The sequence below is a fragment of the Acanthaster planci genome, linkage group LG10 (genome assembly GCF_054643075.1).
Source record: "Acanthaster planci isolate LZ-2023a linkage group LG10, COTS_SCS, whole genome shotgun sequence".
Lineage (NCBI taxonomy): Eukaryota > Metazoa > Echinodermata > Asteroidea > Valvatida > Acanthasteridae > Acanthaster > Acanthaster planci.
In genome coordinates this window covers 20,238,677-20,257,293 of record NC_141786.1, presented here as the reverse complement: position 1 = coordinate 20,257,293, position 18,617 = coordinate 20,238,677, and the positions used below count along the sequence as shown (strand labels likewise).

Below are 18,617 nucleotides of genomic sequence, written 5' to 3'. Positions count from 1 at the left end.
CCCCCGTCCAGTGACGTCTGTGATTGTAAGAGCACCATGGTAGTAAGGCCTGAACATGTCTTAATAGATACATGACCTTGGAACCACAACTTTTAAGATTAAATTAAGCACCTTCGTGTACATCATAGGCTATAGTCATGTAGGGGGTTAACTAAAAAACCATGAAACTACATCAAGTGATTTTCAAGAAATGTTCCCTTGAAATTCTTCATGTAGATGTACAGGGTGTGTCAGAAGAAGTAGACTCTCAGAGAGAAATACTATAAAAACAACACAGAACCAAGTTTCCCAAAATCTGGTTTTACCCGATGGTGCAGGGCGTATGTCTGCTGTGATTGATGGGAGTTTCATTGTTCACATTTTACGCTTCCATGGACAGCGGAAGTTTTTTTTAATTTTGGAAAATAAAAGTGTGTTGCGCGCGCGTGTAAAGTGTTGGAATGAGATCTGTTACACAAAATGAAAAGTTTAAAAGGAGTTTTACTCATCATCGTCATAATCCTGACACCCCTGTCAAGAGCAAGAGACCAACACTCATTTGGAGACAGCTGCACATCGTCGGCTACCTGCTAAGTCAGACGGGGACGGCCGTGGGGCCTCCTCCAGGTGGCAGGTCACTGTCCAAGATTGAATTGGATAGCTGTGTCGAGGGCATGACGAGCAGGAGCTGGCCTTGGAGGCGCCGGGCGTGACCAAAAAACGTGTGTCGCCTGCCTGCAACCCCCGAAACGATGTTACCGAGCCCAGTGTGCTAAAAGATGATGGTATTTGAAATGAAGTCAGCCCATTAGTCGTCAAGTATGCAATCCTGGCACTGCATATGGAAAGCCTGGAGACGTTTTTGATCTCTTTTTCTCAGTGTCCAGGTTTCAGCCCCATAGAGGAGGGCAGAAAGCACACAAGCTCGATAAAACCTTAGGTTGATATAGAGACTCACCTTGCTTCTCCAAACACCATCTAATTGGCCCAAGATGTTGCTGGCGATGCCAATTCTGCATAGGACTTTGGTACTGCACACGCCTGAGGTGATGATAGTGCTTCCGAGGTAGCGGAAGGACTCAACAGGATCTACGACATGGGGGCCAAGGGAAACCGGTGCTGATGAAGGTCCAACTCGGGATTGAGCCTTGGTCTTTGCTCAAAAGGGTTTATGGCCGATGTAACTAGCTTCCCGTTCAAAGGTTGCAAGATGTCCCCCCCCCCATGTCTGGGTCGTCAATAAACATTGCAACATCATCAGCATATAGGAGGTCGGTAAATCTATTTTCGCCTACATCGATCCCCAGTGATGCCTCAAACTGTGACAGAACGGTGTCCATGGCAGCGCAGAATAGAGTGGGGGCCAACACACAACCCTGGCGGACTCCTAAGAAAGTTGGGAAGGAGGGGGATGAGTCATTGCCTATCCTGGCCTTGGCTTTGGTGTTGGAGTGCAGAGCTTTGATCAGATTCAGAATGGTATTTGGAATTCCCTTTGAGGAGAGGATATCCCAGAGCTGGTTTTGGGCAACAGAATCCAAGGCAGCCTTGATGTCTACGTAGGCGACATTAAGAGGGCGATTTTACTCATGATGGAGTTCAGCGAATTGCGTCAGATGTGGAACGGCTGGCAGTGAAACCTGACTGCTGTGGTCTCTGCAGGGAAACACGTAGTGGACGAATTCTGGTTAGAAGAATAAGCACAAACACCTCGCCAGGACCGAAAGCAAGATGATGGGGTGGTAACTACTGCAGGCCGCCCTTGAACCTTTCCCTTTATAGGGAGGTAGAATTATACCATCCTCCAGTCTGCCGAAACCATACCTGTGGACCACGCGTTGGATAAGATCTTGTGGAGAGCTCTGCTTATGGGCACCTCAGCAGATTTCAAACACTTGGAGACCGAAGATGCCATCATCTCCTGCTGCACGGCCCGATTTCAACTTTTGGATAGCAGCCTGCACTTCACTCAACGATGGAGGGTCACAGTCCAGGTCAGAGCCTACAGCTGCAGGAGATATGGGTTGAAAGGGGTCTTGGGGAAGCAGCTGGGAAGTTTAGCGACTGGCAGAAGTGATCTTTCCAGCAAGACAGCGTTTCTTCAGACGAGTTGCTGGGAGCGCCGTCTGCTCTAGAAACCGAGGAAGAAGCTGAATGCTGGCCAACTCTGCGCTTCACTGCTTTGAAGGCGGGACGGAGTTTATTCTGTCTCAGGCCCTAGGCCTCAGAGACAATGGAGTAATACCATGCATTCAGGTCTTTTTTTTTCGCCTTGGCTTTGTATATCCCCGTCAGACGACGACTCTCGGCACGGTTTGGAGCATAGATGGGCAACTCGATTCTGCTCCGTGATTTCCAGGGTGCTGTTTATCAGCCAGGGGCGACGCTGGGAACGACATGCAGTTTAACTCGCACGCATTAATTAACTCCTTAACTCACTAAAATCGACTCCAAAATAATCTCATTTCTGGGTGTATCATTACCAAGCAGAAAGGGGTTAACATCGCAATGAAATTGAGGAAAAGAACTTTCAATCTTAATGAAATGAACGTTCTTGGAAGGGCACCATGCTGGAGACGCCGTCTCAGAGGAAGGAAACCTGCCTGCTGGAGAAATGGTCTGGTCTTGTTATCTTCCACCTCGAGTCACATCACTCGACTGGACTACGTTTTCCACTCGTATCATGTGCGTAAATACTGGGAAGATGGGAGATATACCCTTCCCCAACTTTTTTTGGGGGGGTGGGCAATTGGATCATCCCCCACACTTGTTTGTGCTGAATAAAAAAATTTAAGCGCCAATGCGCGTTTGGAAAGGGTTGGCAGATTTCGCGTACTGTTATTGGTCAACGCGTAGCAAACTCTTGGAGGCGCACTACTGTCAATCGACCGTATTGGGTTCATAAGGGATTGGAAGCCGTAGAGGGACCCAAACGAAACAAAGTTGGTGAATATTGGACCCTTATCCGTGGAGATGTGTGCTATGGCCGGGATTAAATAATTATACGCCTTTAAAAAATGTACTCAGCACATAAATGGAAATGTTGCGTTTAATATTATTCTCCATCATGCAGGCCTCGGCACACAAAATACAAGGACGGGTTAAGTCCAAACGGACATAGAAAAGATTTTGTGTGCACCCTTTGATGAACTGAGCCTCCGCCGCCTCTCGCTTTGATGGCGTTATGATTGTTGGTGTCAAAGGTCATCAGTGTTCCTATCTTTGGGATAGTATTGATGGTATTAAGTCACAGTCATCTGTGGAAGGATTTAATTAAGAGCAACTTCAAAAAAATCCAGTCTCTGATTATCTGAGGTTGCTCCTTCTCTTTTACCGTTCCAATCTTTCATTTGTTCTTCTAACATTTCTAGTGTTTTGTAAATCCACTTTTGTTACATCTCAGTCTGTTGGTTCGTCTTTGTTTTGTTTTGTCCCTGTTTTGTTTTGACTGTGTTGTATCGTAGTTGTCTTTCTTTCATGCATAATCTGTTGTCAGTCTTCCCTGTTTGTTCTTTTTCTTGTCCAATTAAATATGACATTTCTGTATAAGACTTTCAAGTTGTCTTCTGAGTGTGCCTCCGTATTTGCCCCCTTTTATTTCAGTGTCTCATGGTCTTAATTAATTTTCAATTTTGTTGTCAACAATCTTCCATTGGTGACCTTGTGTACAATTTGATTATACATTCCAATATGGAACTAAATTTTGAGTTAAAAAAAATTCAGCACCGCTGATGAAAAAATGCTGAGAAGACTAGTGAAAGTTTATCGTAGCTTCGCGTGCGTGGCCATGGCCGTGCACGCCCTCATCGATTATTATTTGCCAACCATTTTCGGATACTTTTGCATTACAACCAAAACCCTTTGCATCATGCATCGTCGGTATATGCTAGCGCATGTACATGTATATATGTATCTAGTCAAAAGAACATTCAAAATGGCAGCGCCTAGAACTTCAAGGCCCCATCTTGGTCGGAAAGAAGACGAAATGGACGAAAGAAAAATGATGGAAGAAGAAATGAACAGGTAATAATTGCAACAGTGCCTTCTTACTAACTCGAGAACTGTGGGGTCCGACGTCCGCCGTGCTCCCACGAACGTTCCACAGTTCTGGGGGTAGGCATGCCATGGTAGGGCCTGGGTATCTTCTTGTCGTTCAGAGATGCCAAGGCTGCAAGGTCAGACATGCATGTCACATGTTCAGAGACCAGCTACATTGTTCATGTACTAGGCCTACACGTTGTATTATCCGTTACATTTATCACCCCCGATTGTGGCTATCTGAGTGTCGGTCACTTCGCCCCTAACCACTTCGCCCATTCCCACTTTGCCTCAAATAAAGGTCAGAGAATCCAACGTCCGAAGGCCAAATCAAATGCTTCCGATCTCCCAACTTACCCTGACATTTCGGTGAGACCCTAACACTTTTATTGGCAAGTTAGAGAAAACAAATATATTAAATACAGTATTTCTCTTCTGTCATCACATACATGTAGGCCTACTTGTGTTTTTGTTTTCCTAGTTATGTTTGCAACGTGCATGTGAACAGCAACTTACCTGTAGTTTCATGAGTCTTTTTCGTGTTTTGCTGTCGCTGTAGTAAAACGCGTTCGCAAAGCGCTGGTTCCCGCCTTGCCGCACCCATGCAAAAGAATGTGTGATGGAGTGTGGTAAACAGTCAATTCATCCTGTGGGGATTGTATCTGTACATGTACGTGTCCTCTCGCTTTGATAAAAAACATCAGTGTTGCAAGATTTCTTCAAGTTAATTCACTGGACTTACAGTAGTACATGTAACTTGTCTCTGTGCTTTCTGTGTTCATGAGTTTCATTTTAGGTTGTTTTGCTGGTACTTAAAGCAAACATGTTTCCACAAAATTTCCTGGCGTAGTGCCCCAAGATTTACCCATGCTTAGGCACCTGTCTGGATGCATCGACCATTACCAGAATGATGTGTACAGAATAGTGTATTGCTGTGACATAAACTTGAAGAGGATGAGAAGCAAACCATGGACAACGTAGTTGACATTAATTTAGTGAATGCTGTAGAGTTTTCTATCACTCCATGCCGTTTGTGGAACTCTCTCGATCATTTGTTGAAGAGGCTTGTGCTTGTAACACCCTCGAGCGCGGACGGGGTAAAGTGGGGATGGGTCAAAGTGGGGATTGGACGAAGTGGGGATGGGGCAAAGTGGGGATGGGGCAACGTGGGGATGGGGCAACGTGGGGATGGGGCAAAGTGGGGATGGGGCAAAGTGGGGATGGGACGAAGTGGGGATGGGGCAAAGTGGGGATGGGACGAAGTGGGGATGGGTCAAAGTGGGAATGGGGCAAAGTGGGAATGGGTCAAAGTGGGAATGGGGCAAAGTGGGGATGGGGCAAAGTGGGGATGGGGCAAAGTGGGGATGGGGCAACGTGGGGATGGGACGAAGTGGGGATGGGGTGAAGTGGGAATGGGGCAACGTGGGGATGGGGCAACGTGGGGGATGGGGCAACGTGGGGATGGGACGAAGTGGGGATGGGGTGAAGTGGGGATGGGGCAACGTGGGGATGGGACGAAGTGGGGATGGGGCGAAGTGGGAATGGGGCAACGTGGGGATGGGACGAAGTGGGGATGGGGCGAAGTGGGAATGGGGGCAACGTGGGGATGGGGCAAAGTGGGGATGGGACGAAGTGGGGATGGGACGAAGTGGGGATGGGGCAACGTGGGGATGGGGCAAAGTGGGGATGGGACGAAGTGGGGATGGGGCAAAGTGGGGATGGGACGAAGTGGGGATGGGGCGAAGTGGGGATGGGGCAATGTGGGGATGGGGCAAAAGTGGGGATGGGACAACGTGGGGATGTAACCGGGATCAGGTCAGACCCAGTCTGTAAACTACATGAAACCGGGGTCAGGTGAGACCCAGTCTGTAAGTACATGTAACCGGGATCAGGTCAGACCCAGTCTGTACACATGTAAGTACATGTACATGTAACCAGGATCAGGTCAGACCCAGTCTGTAAGTGCATGTAACCGGGATCAGGTGAGACCCAGTCTGTAAGTACATGTAACCAGGATCAGGTCAGACCCAGTCTGTAAGTACATGTAACCAGGATCAGGTTAGACCCAGTCTGTAAGTACATGTAACCGGGATCAGGTTAGACCCAGTCTGTAAGTACATGTAACCAGGATCAGGTCAGACCCAGTCTGTAAGTACATGTAACCGGGGTCAGGTCAGACCCAGTCTGTAAGTACATGTAACCAGGATCAGGTCAGACCCAGTCTGTAAGTACATGTAACCGGGGTCAGGTCAGACCCAGTCTGTAAGTACATGGAACCGGGATCAGGTCAGACCCAGTCTGTAAGTACATGTAACCAGGATCAGGTCAGACCCAGTCTGTAAGTACATGTAACCAGGATCAGGTTAGACCCAGTCTGTTAGTACATGTAACCGGGATCAGGTCAGACCCAGTCTGTAAGTACATGTACATGTAACCGGGATCAGGTCAGACCCAGTCTGTAAGTACATGTAACCAGGATCAGGTGAGACCCAGTCTGTAAGTACATGTAACCGGGATCAGGTCAGACCCAGTCTGTAAGTACATGTAACCGGGATCAGGTCAGACCCAGTCTGTAAGTACATGTACATGTAACCAGGATCAGGTCAGACCCAGTCTGTAAGTACATGTAACCGGGATCAGGTCAGACCCAGTCTGTAAGTACATGTAACCGGGATCAGGTCAGACCCAGTCTGTAAGTACATGTAACCGGGATCAGGTCAGACCCAGTCTGTAAGTACATGTAACCGGGATCAGGTCAGACCCAGTCTGTAAGTACATGTAACCGGGATCAGGTCAGACCCAGTCTGTAAGTACATGTAACCGGGATCAGGTTAGACCCAGTCTGTAAGTACATGTAACCAGGATCAGGTTAGACCCAGTCTGTAAGTACATGTAACCAGGATCAGGTTAGACCCAGTCTGTAAGTACATGTAACTGGGGTCAGGTCAGACCCAGTCTGTAAGTACATGTAACCAGGGTCACGTTAGACTATTTAGTTACAATGCCGATAAACCTAATATGTACCAATCCTTAATCTTCCAATTTAAATATGGTTTTTGCTCTAGAGAGGTTTTTGGTCAAAAAGCTACACAGTTTGCATGTGCATCTCAACATTTTTCATTTTGACATTTTCAGTTTTCTGAAGACAGACACAAGGCTTACATACACCTGTACATGAAAGACAGTGACTTCTAAAATTCATCATTACAAATATTTTTGTATAGTGAACAGACGTTTACTGTCATTTGCCCCTTACGTGTCAGTGGAGTCTGTTACCGATATATGCATGTACAACCACCGTCTTTGCCTCATGTAGAGAATTTTATCCTCTAATCAGCCAGTAAGGTTGGCCTCAGTGCCTCAACCATGTTAACTGCTTGTGATGGTCTCTTTTCCTAGTTGACACACTTAAATTTTGTTCCTTTAAAGGTTTGAGCAGGAGATTCAGACCGGTCAAGATGAGGAGGAGGCTGATCTCCAAGGCTCCGCCTCCCCTGGACCTCCCATGGTACCACCTGGATACCCCCAAGCCCTCTCTGTCCTTGGCACACCTGATCCTAACCTCATGACCCTACGCTTTCCAGCCCCGCCTGAAGTAACCCCTCCTGCCCCTCAACCGATGACCACGCCTGCTCCTTCCGAGCCACCCAGCCTTCATCCACCGACCCCAGGTGGTGCCCCACTGAGGTTTGCCGTGCTGCCCCCTCCCCCTTCCCCCCAGGAACCATTCCCACATCCACCCCCCCTAGAGCCCCCAAGCTCCTATCAGCAGCCTCCCAGTACCGAAGGTCAGAGGTTACCAGTGCCAGGTCAGATGTCGTCACAGCCATTTCCACCAGGGGTTCAACAAGTTGTTGGTTAGTACAGAATTTTGAAATGTACTTGTACATGCATAGATGGAGAAAAAATCAGTGTGGGACAGGAAATTGGATGCATCATATCAATCAACCTGATCATTTACATCTAACTGTAAATATGCATTTCTGTATGCTTGGGTTTGTAATGTTGATTTGGTGCAAGACAAGTTGTCTTTATGGATATTAGTCAGTGTGAAGGGTGCAAGACAAGTTGTCTTTATGGATATTAGTCAGTGTGAAGGGTGCAAGACAAGTTGTCTTTATGGATATTAGTCAGTGTGAAGGGTGCAAGACAAGTTGTCTTTATGGATATTAGTCAGTGTGAAGGGTGGAAGACAAGTTGTCTTTATGGATATTAGTCAGTGTGAAGGGTGCAAGACAAGTTGTCTTTATGGATATTAGTCAGTGTGAAGGGTGCAAGACAAGTTGTCTGTATGGATATTAGTCAGTGTGAAGGATGCAAGACAAGTTGTCTTTATGGATATTAGTCAGTGTTTTTATTAGTAAGTGTTAACATTTTTATGTTTATAAAAACATGCTTATTTACATTTGTTGTTTAATTGTACATTCCTATTTAACATCAGTAATTGAGTATTGTTTTATCCTTCTGTAGCTGAGGCACAACCATTGCCTCCAAGGCCTGCATTTGTACCCCATTCAGTCCGTGCACGCGCCCCAGTTCCAGCACACCGCCCCCCTATGAACCCCATGCATCGACCTCAAATGCCCCATCACCCAGTCCCACCTTTTATAAACTCCTTACCAAGACCTCGTGGTCCTATGAACTTTCCGGCCATGCACCACCCCGGTGGGCCCCCACAGGGACCCCCTCCAGGCCCCATGTTGCCCCCTGGCTATCCTATGATGCCACCACGGCCAATGAGAATGGCGCAGCCTTCACCAACAGTCATCCAAGCTAAGCCAGTCAAATTCAGCCAAACCAAAAAGGAAGAAAAGACTGACAGGCCATCGGGAACTCCAAAAGTGGAATCTGTCACAATTTCACAGCAAGCATATAAGGGTATTTATTCTTTCTTCAAACTCTATATAGAGGGTTTGCGATGGTTGTCACCTTGCTGGCCAGTGCTTTTGTTCCACTGGGTATGCACAAAGGAAGTTTCCATGTGAGACAAAGAAATGCCCTGCAAGATGGCTACCATGCAGAGCCACTATCGATACATCAACCCTGAAGCTATAGCCATTAGTATCAAAGATGAAAATGGTGGAGCTACTGGCTATGGCTTACATAGGCACTGGTATTATCTGTAGCCACAGCCAAGTTATTCAGATATTGCCTTTAGAATGCAGTGATTTAATCAGTATCAGGTACCAGCAACGTTGAGACTCTTTCACCCACTTTTTGGGTAGCTGGTATGTAATATTAGGCCGTATCCAAATAAACATGGCTTCACCTTGAAATTACACATGACCCAATGGGAAGTGGCTGTAGCCAGTATCATACATCATGCATAATTTCAAGCCTGGGCCCACTGATTTAGACGCAGTCTATACTACTGGTAAAGGCTGGTTCATATTTTGCACGAAAGTGCAAACAAACGAGAATTTTTGATGTCAGATTAAATATTCGCATTACGAATTTGCAAGCATTCAGCACATTTCAACTTGAGCAATGTCAAATTTGCTTCACTTTTGCACTCGTGAGGTATAAACCAGCCTTAAATGTAAACCAATAATTTTAGAGTGTGTTATATTGTGTGATTATGCTTGTGCAATTACATTTCTGCTGTGATTCCTTTCCTTGTAAACAAACTTAGGCTAAGCAGCCATCTTGAATTGTTTTCTTCGTAGATTATGCTATTTTTGGTCTTTGTTTCTGACGTACAAGACATAATTCAAATTGAGTGTGAGTTTGAATAGATATTACTCACGCCGCTACATGTATCTTAAAGTAATCATCAACTAACCATTACAATTACTGGAACCAGGTGAATTTTCTTGTTTAACTAGAACTTATTTGAAGGACCAGAAAAGCTGAGAAAAACCAAACAAGTTCCAAGAGAATGGCATGATGCTATAATAAGTATAAGACAAGTAACTTGCTGTGCCAAGTGAAGCCTACTGGTCATGTCCCATGTTAGTACACAAACCAAAGGAAAACTTGACATATTCTCAAATCTGCGTCTGTATTCTGAAATGATGGGCCAACAAAGCTGATTTGCACACAAACCCCAAAAAATGTACCATCGGTGATGGAGCATTTTGGCCTACTTTATGTAAACACGAAAATATGTGCACTTATTTGCTGCGGATGAAATTTGCAGAGGCATTTCGATATGTCAGGTTGATGACAAAATAATCAATGTATTCGTAGTTTGTAATGGTTTGAAATTTGTTCCTTCTTATATTAATGTGTTCTATAAATGCGCATGAATTCAATATGTCTGCTTTCAGGATGACATCGAATTTCTCTCTGCATTGCGCTAGTGCTATCTGGTAATTATGGCTCTGCGGAAACTCAGGCATATCAGAATATATCCGTTAGTGCAGTATATGTCCGAGTGTTTTTATGAGAGCAAACATTTGCTACCGTTTTTCCCTCAGTGCAAAGCCCTGCATTTACCCAGCCTGCTGCAGCCAGCCAGCTACCTGGCATGTATGCAGCAACAGCAGCGGTAGCGCAGCCTGCAGCAGTTGACTACAGCACCATGGCACAGCAACAACAGCAACATCAGAATGCAGAGGCTGTCGCCGGCACCTCCACAGCAGAGCAAAAGAAGAAGGAGAAAAAGAAGAAGTTTATACGGACTGCAGCTAGCACCGTCTGGGAAGATGATAGTTTAGCTGAATGGGATTCAAGTAAGTCAACTGTTTACTCCAATAAGGCGCTGTGCAGGTTGCACGGAAATCATGTACTTATTCTTGGAACAGGTACATGTACGTGTACTTGCATTCACCATGATTCCTTCAAAAGACGTACAATATTAGTTATCACGAGTGCCGAGTGGTATACGGTACACAGACACATTGCATTCTGTATTCCAAGAGTGCAGGTGTAATAACAAATTTATCTTCAAGCAAACATGACGTACAGTTATAAGGGCCTGTGTGCGCAAACCCCCCACTTTTGAATTTCAAGAATAATTTTGAAGTTGTGCATATTGCCTTAAGTGTAAAAATCACGCATTGTGTTGAGTTAGAATTGCGCATTACTGGAGGTTTGACATGGACCGTGCAACATGGTTACATGTCACACTGCTTGTTGCCATGGATCGATGAATCAGTATTGGGAATTCAAGTTCACCTGAAGATAAGTACATGTAACAGAACACAAAGTAGAGATTCCTTTCATGTGCAGTCTCCTTCACTAAAGGACTGTCAACATTGTAGTTGTAGAAGACTTTCAGCAATAGTGTATGTGTGTGTCAGACTGGATTTCAGAACAAGTTTGACTTCCTTGTTGTAATACATGCATTTTGTTTAGCAGTATATACATGTACACTGTATGGACATGGACTTGTGGTCAACCAAACCAAAACGGGAACTGGTTATCCATTAGAGTGGTTCAGTATCTTACATGTATAAATAGGTATTTTCTAACACCCTTCATGGCTTTTACAAACTTTCCCAAGTCCTTTAAACTCATTGGGCAAATGTTTAACCTTTCAGGTGGTATGAAATGACATGTACATGTAAGTTAGTAGTGACTGGCCTACATGGTCCTTAACCCTAACGTTCCCAATCCATCAATTTACAACAACAGAGTTTGTTGAAATTTGATGGGTTGAGGTCCGTGTACATACATGTACATATGAAACTTATTACACGTAGTGTTAGATTATGACAGGACGAGCACTGTACAGATGCAGTAGCAGTGATGGGTTTTGACTGAGTGGGGATGGTTGGTAACGCCCAGTACCTGCTGCTGGGTGTTTGATGAATGGTGCTGCTGGAATGTGTGTGCCTGTAAACGATGGGGGTCATTTGGTCATGTACCTGTACTTAACCCCTTCACAGCGGGATTCTTTTGAGGGTGACTGCTGGGCTGTGGTATGCCCTGAATGGAGGGCTTTGTCCAGCAGCAGGCCCCATTGAACCAGCAGCTGCATAGTGAATAGACTGTATGAGTGGTATGCACTAATCCTCACGCAATGGGTAGTAGCAGTCCTCTGTAGGGAGGGTTAAGGAGTAGAATAAATTGGCCCAGTGTGTTTGGTGACCTTGCTTTTTTAAGAGAAGTCAAAGATAAAAACAAAGAAATCTGTGCCCCTACAAAAAACAACTACAGTGTTGTATAGCCCTGCAGTTGTTGGCTCTTGAAGGGACGAGTACATGATGTTCCCATTCCTTATATGACCAAGAACCCCCACTCAGCCAAAACCCAACAATTTACTGCCTGTTGGAGTTTGTTGGGCTGTGTACTGATATGGCAAGTGGACTGTTGGAATCCGGCGGGTTGAATACATATACCCCACCCTGCAGCGAAAGGGTTTTGGAATTTGACTGGATGGGTCAGCCTTCAAGAAAAAATGCTGAGAGGGTGAGGGTTAATCTATGGCAATATGGGAGAAACCAGGCAGTGGTATTGGTCAAAGCCAGGGCTGTGATATAGACTTCATTCACAATTAACCAAGTTGTATTTTCTCTTCCAATGTCAGATGACTTTAGGATCTTCTGTGGTGACCTTGGCAATGAAGTAACAGAAGACCTTTTGGCTAAAGTCTTTGGCAGATACCCATCATTTCTCAAAGCAAAGGTAATAATCATTATTGTGTTCAAGTGTCCATGAAGCTGTTGTAGAAAATCATGTGAGTTTGCAAATGATGTGAACTACATGTATTTAAATGTCATCGCCTTTCATAAGGCAGGAGTTAAACTGGTGACAAAGATAGCAAAGATTACCTTTGCATAAGACATTTGTTATGAACTGCAAACAAAATTGAGCTGTTAACTCCTTATTGAGCTGAAATGGCTTAAGGTATGGTGCTAGCCCCAGATTTGGTGAGCGATGCATAAAGATGATGACTTGGAACATTGGACACCACACCTTGATAAGTATGCAATCAGTTACACTGAAATTACATCAGCAGAGGATGGGATAAAACCCAGTATTACACTGTATGGATGCTTATCAAACTTAACGATACAACCTTGCAGGCCAATTTCTGAAATGCCCTGATGTTGTTAGCAGAAGATTGTGGCTTTGAATCTCCTCTTTCTGACATTATGAACTTTTTTCAAACTCTCTTTCTCTCTTTGACTGCACTGCATTGATGTTCTTACTTCTACATGACTACTTTTTAATAGTGAAAAACCATACAGCACCATTCATGCCATTAGAACTTCTGTGTTCCAGACATAAAAGTCTCTGTAAAAGTTGTAACAAATGTATGTATTGTAGTTTGTGCGTCACTTTGGTACATTTCAAAAAGACAAGGTTGGTAGAGAACACAGCAGGCAATGTGAACATGTTTAGTGCATGTGAGTCGTCATACAGACATGTTGCTTAGGCTGACTTTGCACATGAGTATTGCGGCCCCCTGAATGATCTTCAAAACATTTCATTTGGGGCATACACTGTTTGAATACCAAACTGACTCATTCTGTATGATAAATGTATTAGGCATAAAAGAATTAAACTAAGAAATAAATAAATTAGTTAATTATGAAATACACTTCCATCTGAAATGGTTTAAATCTCTTTTTGCCCATGCAGGTTGTTAGAGACAAGCGCACAAGCAAGACTAAAGGTTATGGCTTTGTCAGCTTCAAGGATCCTAATGACTTTGTACAGGCAATGCGGGAATGGAACGGTAGGAAATGATACAAGATTAACAAACCTGTCTTTGACCTCCTCTAGGTCTCGTTTGGCAACCTGCTCTATACATATTATATGCCACACAGTCCCATACAGCTGAAAGGAAAACCTTACTAACTGCAGCCAAATGTGACTTCCCAAACTTATAATAAGCTCTGCAGTAACTAAACTCCACTCTTTTCCCAATGTTTTTGCATAGTGCGCCGTTTCTTACAATGACTGTTAAATCCAACAGCAGCTGTACATTTTTGGCCTTCGTTACATTTTTGCATTTAACAGGGTTGGAAAAAAAAGTCCATGCCAACAAGATTCAGTGTCCTTCATCATTCTGTTGATGAATATTTATTTCTGCAAACCATGCTTTGCAACGTGAATGCCTAGTACCTGCAACTTTAGAGTTTTTTTTGTAAACTTATACCAGCAGGGTGTTGGGTAAGAATCAATAATATACTACGTACTACTTGCTTCACCAACAAATGCGGATTTCTTATCCGACTTAATTTAGAGGCAAGACAATGTAAAGTACAATTGATTTCATGGAATGGGTCAGATACACACTCCATTGATTTCAAGAACTTTTGCCAAATTAATCTGCAAAACAGATCACAAAAACAATTCCTTTTATCGGAATTATCTTGGTATGGCTTTTACCTAGTAAGCAGAAGGCAAATAAGTGGCCATTCAATTATGTCCAATGAGAATTTGCACTAAGGAAACTGGTATGGATTTGGTCTCTTCCAGATGTACATGTAAACTGTTGAACGTGAAAATAAAGATGTCTGTAGAAAACTAGAAATCAAGTCCAAATAAAAAACAACTGCCATGTTCACTTTTAGTCTCAATTAATAACACTATTTTTGAGAACTGTTTGCAAAGATTGATGTTTATTATCCAAACAGTTATTTTTTCCTTATGAATACCTTTCCTATAATGCTTCCTTGGAAGTGTGGACTCGTTACCTTGCTGACATCAGTTATAAGTGAACACTTTGGAAGGGGGACTTTAATTAATTCAGTTGAAGGATAAGAGAGATCAGAAAATCAGACCCACTTTTCTCTTGTGACGGTATAAATTAATACTCTCATTTTGGTAATAACATAATGGCTTCATTTGGCTCATTCCAATGTTTTCTTGTCACAGGGAAGTATGTTGGTAACCGGCCCATCAAACTAAGGAAGAGCACTTGGAAAGATCGCAACATGGACACTTACAGGAAGAAACAGAAGGAGAAACAAAAACTAGGACTGAGATGATGAATCTGCTAGACACTAAAGTCAATGTATAAACAGTGTAGTTATCAGAGATGTACTGCACAGTACGTATTGTGAGTCTGTTACAAGACCATTACAAGTCCAGACTAGCCACAAGCAGTATCATATTGTATTTAGGTGTTGAGTTTTCGGGGGGGGGGCAAATAAATTTTTTTCCCCTTGGAATGATTGTCCAAATTTTTCATCTTTCACCGAATCACTATCAGAAAAGGCAGTACTTTTTCTCAAGTTTGGCATTTTAATTTTTCCTTGAAAAATGGCAATTTTCCCCTAGAGGTAGGGAGGTTCCCTGCCCCCACCCAACTTGATATGCCACTGATCGCGAGCTGTTTGAATGAATTTGACAGAAGAGTCTGTTTTGTTTTCCAATTTCCAACGGTTACTCTCTTGATCAATTCGGGATCGACCTGACTACAACGCTGCCTTTGTGGATTAGACTTGATGTATTGTCAGGCACCCCGACTTCTTCAAAACTTCAAGATTGAAGGCATTTTTTAACCTGTGACGTGACTCAGAGCTGTGTTTCCCATGTAAGACATTCTCGGCATTAATAGTTTGGCCACGTTTTCCCAGTGCATTTTCTATAGATTGTTTCCTTTGGTGTCGTCACGCTGTTGTCCAAGAACTCGCGCTACCTATGCTAAGTCTGCCACAGCAACTTCTGTGTGTGTTTTAAAGGGTGTGAGCGCGCCCTTGACGACAGTCCATATGATGCAGGATATGGGTGGAGAGCACCCCCCCGCCTTTGTGTTGGTTATTGTTTGATCAGAATCTTAGGAATTCTTTACAGGCATCTAGGGGGATGTGTTAGGTAACAATAGTCTGGAGTGTGTATAGGGATTGGACATTTGGGGGGTACCCATCGGCCCCACATCGTCCGCGGTATCCGACAGTGGCACTAAAGACACCAGGCCATGGTAGAGTAGACTTCATAGCCAAGATCAAAGTCAAGGTACCAAACATCCTTGAAGTGTTGTTCACAAAGGAAGTATTGAATGTACCCCTAGAGCTTAGCAGTGGACCTGTTGAATAACATTACTGAAAATTTAGTACAGGCTTTGGATATCACAGTCGGACAGAGCTGTTATCTGGAAACCATTGTCGGCCATCAAGGATTCAAATCTAGATTCGCCAAGTTGTACCGACATTAGTCATGCTGAACAAGTATAGGCCTGCATGTATTTGAAACAAAATCAAGAAGTCGTTACAACGTATTTTAATGGCAAATCTGAATAAAGATTTCTTGACTGTTGACTGCTTATTTTGAATTCGCATTTAAATCTGTTATGTACATATACATACGTAAAATGGGCAATAAAGTTGTTCACGTGGAATTCACTGGTGCAACACTTTGGGTTTTTCCCATAATTCCTGAATCGAGACGAGGCTTAAGGCTGTTTCCGAATTACTTGGCTGTGGCTAGAAATTACACACGAGTCTATGGTAGTAGCTGTAGCCGGTTCCCATTGTGTGTAAATTCAAGCCGCAGCCGAGTGATTCATGGCAGAGGACAAGTACTCGCCCACCACGAAAGCAAAGAAAAATACACTGGGTAGGTCGGAATGTTGCAGGTACATGTACGTGATATCTACGCCAGGCATACCCTGCAGACTACTAGTGAAATCTCCAGTTTTGTAACACTGACCGTAATTCCACCGACCATGAAACTTTACGACATGAATCAAGAGTTGAACAAACTATACGACTCGTCTAGTAAGATTTAAGAAAACGCTTTAGATTTACGGGGAAAAGCTCTTGATACTTCCTGTGAAAGGTGCTGGTACTCATTGAAAGGCAAGCAAATTGTTTCTGGGGAAAAAAATCGAGTTGACTTTTAGTTTGCAAACCTGGTTCCCATTAATTTTTTACCGGTTGGTGACTAAAATGCCACGTGCAGTTGTTCATGTTGCTAGGACATTAGTGATTGACGGCAAGGTAAGGTAGACTAGATGCACGGTGAATGGGTTGAACTGAAATAAGAGGGATTTGGTACACCCACAAAAACTATTCGTAACGATTGCTTAACTCCTGGTTTTCTGGTTTCCATAGCAACTCGTCTGTAAGCAGTTGAAATGGCGCCTGTTCTGTTCCTCCTTATTTCAGAGCAAAAGTAGTTCTTACGATTATACTGGCTGGACAACAAAGGTTCTGCTCATGCTGACAGGAAATGAATTAAATGTGCTGCGCATTTGAAAAGGTTGAACACAAGTTTTCAACTCGAGTGAATTTTGCTGCAATTATTTTTGGATGATGGATTAGCTTAGCTTGTACGTTTACCTGAAGTATGAAGCGATCTTAATGCTTGGACAGCCGCTGTTCTTTTTATTGGTCAGTGCCGAAGTCACATGGCTATGATACGAAGCCCTCAGATCTTGCAATTTATGGAAATGAGCCAGGCACAGTTAAGTAACCTTAATGTGCCGGTGTCTTTACGAAACAACCATCGTGATTGGTCACCTTGCGAGAATCACGCTCCGAAAGTGTGCGTTAAATCTGTGGGGTATAAAAGAACATTTTCGTTGGACATAAAGCATACCAAGTCTTGGATCTTACGGAAAACGTACTGAAATTTGTCGTTGGTAAGTTAATTGATTTGATTTTTTATTTCAATTTAGAAGTTAGATCGCCCCTTTGAGCTGCCACATTTGGGTGTACTTAGGACCTAATGAGGGTGCATGTGATTTTAATGCACGATACACGCATTCGGACTAGGAAATTACACCGGACTAAAATTATGAAGAAAGCTGTTGTAAATAAAACAACACGAAAACGGGGGCGAGATGGAAGGTGAAATCTGAACATGAAGATTTTCCTCTTTGCGGACAATGAGTTATATCTTTCTCTTTTTAACTGCAAACAGAGGAAAGGAGAAAATTAGAAAGAGTATCCATTCCCCGACAAAGAGAGGGATATTCAGAGTACCTCCTGTAGATGCACACTAATCTGTGAAATAAAACACCTGAATGTGAAATGTAGGAAAACAAGAAAAAGTAAACTCTCTGCAGTTCAAAACGATCTTCAGATTTTGTGACGCCGTAACGTATCCTCTTTGGCTTTCTATAAGGGAAACTGTAAATGCAATCCGAGCAGAGCTGGACGCTCATAAATGCGGGTATTGGGCGTTGGCGTGTACAGACCTGATGGATATGAAAGCTGGCTGACATCGCAGAACTTATAGTTCTTGCCATTTTACACAATAAAAGAGATTTGAGGCTTTCACTGTGTATGCAGAGACAAAATGACCAAGTTATTATTGAAACATAGCGCCTGCCTTATTCCGTATTCCTTAAGGCGCTTTAAAATCAATTAAAATGATAAATATTAAAGACAATGAGTTAAAAATGGTAAGTTGGACGCAGGCCCAATCCAAAAAACACCCACATTTAATATGGCAAATTCACACAATAAATACTTTCTAAAATATGTGTTAAGATTCTCCTTGAAAGACTACACTAATCGAAGCTCCAGTGGTAGGCTATTTCCAAAGGACTGGGCCAACCTGTGAGAATGATCGAAATCCATATCATTTTGATTTGGCTTTTGGCACTACTAGCAACAGCTGATTTTCTAAACGCAAACTCCTGCCTGGTTGAAATGTAGTTAACAGTGTTTGCAGGTAATCGGGGGGCAGCACAATGCACTAGTTTGTAAGCATAGAAAATCAACTTGTACTCAATTCTATGACTGGCAACTAAC

At 43.5% G+C, this 18,617-nt stretch overlaps 1 protein-coding gene across 1 annotated transcript; it reads left to right on the top strand.

The window, feature by feature from the left end:
• The first annotated feature begins 3,863 nt into the window (after nt 1-3,863).
• LOC147797987 (uncharacterized) lies at nt 3,864-16,182 on the top strand. Its single transcript, XM_022242832.2, has 7 exons — nt 3,864-4,002; nt 7,447-7,874; nt 8,488-8,895; nt 10,437-10,691; nt 12,491-12,588; nt 13,549-13,645; nt 14,791-16,182. The coding sequence occupies exons 1-7, from the start codon at nt 3,887-3,889 to the stop codon at nt 14,901-14,903; spliced, it is 1,515 nt and encodes a 504-aa protein (XP_022098524.2). The 5' UTR covers nt 3,864-3,886; the 3' UTR covers nt 14,904-16,182.
• Nucleotides 16,183-18,617: the final 2,435 nt, after the last annotated feature.

What these genes read in the sequence shown, in the direction of transcription:
- LOC147797987 (XM_022242832.2), top strand. Translation starts at nt 3,887, where the DNA reads ATGTATCTAGTCAAAAGAACATTCAAAATGGCAGCGCCTAGAACTTCA. An exon ending in ATGGAAGAAGAAATGAACAG is followed by an intron (nt 4,003 to 7,446) that starts GTAATAATTGCA and finishes GTTCCTTTAAAG; the next exon opens with GTTTGAGCAGGAGATTCAGA. An exon ending in CATCATTTCTCAAAGCAAAG is followed by an intron (nt 12,589 to 13,548) that starts GTAATAATCATT and finishes TTGCCCATGCAG; the next exon opens with GTTGTTAGAGACAAGCGCAC.